General features: G+C 54.2%; 2 protein-coding genes across 6 annotated transcripts in view; both read left to right on the forward strand.

Moving 5' to 3' along the window:
* Positions 1–2,100, forward strand: part of LOC125487874 (transcription factor 12-like) — a 49,870-nt gene that overhangs the window by 37,135 nt on the left and 10,635 nt on the right. For all 3 annotated transcript variants that reach the window (XM_048620362.1, XM_048620363.1, XM_048620364.1), the window contains exon 9: positions 1,715–1,835. In XM_048620362.1, coding sequence (XP_048476319.1) covers positions 1,715–1,835 — 121 coding nt within the window. The remainder of the gene's footprint in view (positions 1–1,714; positions 1,836–2,100) is intronic.
* The window catches only part of cgnb (cingulin b), a 151,354-nt gene that overhangs the window by 9,273 nt on the left and 139,981 nt on the right, over positions 1–2,100 (forward strand). The gene's annotated exons all lie outside the window — the stretch shown is intronic.

The following is a 2,100-nucleotide window of genomic DNA, read 5'->3' on the forward strand; positions in this document are numbered from 1 at the left end:
CACACACACACTCACACTCTCTCTCATTCACTCACTGTCTCTCTCTCTCTCACACTCTCCCCCACTCTCTCTCACACACACACTCTCTCTCACACACACACTCTCTCTCTCACACACACACACTCTCTCTCACACACACACACACACTCTCTCTCACACACACACACACTCTCTCTCACACACACACACACACACACTCTCTCTCACACACACACACACTCTCTCTCACACACACACACACACTCTCTCTCTCTCTCACAACCCCCCTCCCCCTCTCTCACACTCTCACTCTCTCTCTCACGCAGTCTTTCTCACCTCACTCTCTCACACACTTTCTTTCTCTCTCACACTCCCTCTCACACACTGTCTCTCACCTTCACATTCCCACTCTAACATTCTCCCTCCCTCCCACACTCCCTCCGACACTCCCTCCCTCCGACACTCCCTCCCTCTGACACTCCCTCACTCCCACACACCCGCTCTCCCTCACTCCCACACACCCGCTCTCCCTCACTCCCACACCTGCACTCGCCCGCTCCACACACACTCACCCTCATATTAAATCTCAAGGAAGCAAATGGCTGAGTGACAGAGAGAGGGGGAAAAGATGGGGGAGGTGATGAAGAAAGTGTGAGGTTTGAAATCTGCAACCAGGGCACTAGAGGCCAAAGCCACTTGATTGTGCAGGTTGAGGGGATTATGATAAAGTTTAACAGTGCAGGGAGAGAGAGACAGAATAAAATCACTTGCGGTGGTCCAATATCCAGCACAAAACCTGAGGATGGGATGTTAATGAGCGTTATGCAGGGACTGGAAGCACATTATCACATCCACGACAGGGGTAAGAACAGAGAATCCCCTCATCCAAAAGGCTCATGAGCGAGTGATTTTGTGCATGCTGGGGGGCCCTCAAAACGTCAGGGGAGGCGACACAACAATGCAGTTAAGGCACAGAGGTCCCTGGGGGCTGACCGTCACGATAACTGCAGTTTTAATGACCAGGGTAGATTGAAGCCCCCCCTACCTTTGTCATGAGGGTGCTGCGATATGAAATTGATGGGAGCTGGTCCCCAGGGCAGACAGAATGGCGGAGGGGGTCGAGCGAGAGAATGGCCATTCGTCTGCGGAGGCATCTCCGTCACATCCGACAGACAATGGCTTCACCTGTGGGGGCTCATGGCTCAAAGTGGACTTGGAGCCTTGTCACTATTGACCAGGAAAAGTCCTGCAAAACTTTTCTGTCCTTAATACACAGAATCAACAAAGTGACAGCGCCTGCTCCCTCGGCGCTGACCCTCCTACAGTGTGGCGCTCCCTCGGCGCTGACCCTCCGACAGCGCCCGCTCCCTCGGCGCTGACCCTCCGACAGCGCTCACTCCCTCGGCGCTGACCCTCCGATAGTGCTGCATTCACTCAATATCAGGACGTCCTGATTCTGAGATGAAAGACAGAAGTGGAAAGAGGGAGAAATAGAGAAAGAAGTTGAGGGGGGAATAGAGAAAGAGAGAGAGAGAGAGAAAGGGAGGGACAACAGAGAAATAAAGAGAGAGCGAAAGAGATGGAGGGAGAGTAGGGAAAGGGTGAGGGAGAGATAGACAGAGGGAGAGTAATACCCTCTGCGCTGTGCTGTTGCAATACTGTGCCCTGTACAAGGTGAGGTCAGCCCGATCTCGTGCTGACTGTCTGACTGTGTCCTTCGTTCGTTCGCCCACAGGTAACAACTCATCGTGAGGAAACGACAAACCTTCATCCCAGTCTCTCGGGGCTGCCCAGTGTCGTGTCTGCGGCCCTCGCTGCTGCTGCTCTCAACCAACCTACACAGGATGTGTGTCGAGGTAGGACCTGTACCGCACACCTCTGGCCCTGACCCTAACGTTGACCCTGACCCTAACGTTGACCCTGACCCTAACGTTGACCCTGACCCTAACACCGACCCTGATCATAACACCGACCCTGACCCTGACCATAACCCTGACCCTGACCATAATCCTGACCCTGACGTTGACCCTGACCATAACACTGACCCTGACCCTGACCCTAACCCTAACGCCGACGCTGACCCTAACGCCGACGCTGACCCTAACACCGACGCTGACCCTG

The sequence above is a fragment of the Rhincodon typus genome, chromosome 46 (genome assembly GCF_021869965.1).
Source record: "Rhincodon typus isolate 14 chromosome 46, sRhiTyp1.1, whole genome shotgun sequence".
Lineage (NCBI taxonomy): Eukaryota > Metazoa > Chordata > Chondrichthyes > Orectolobiformes > Rhincodontidae > Rhincodon > Rhincodon typus.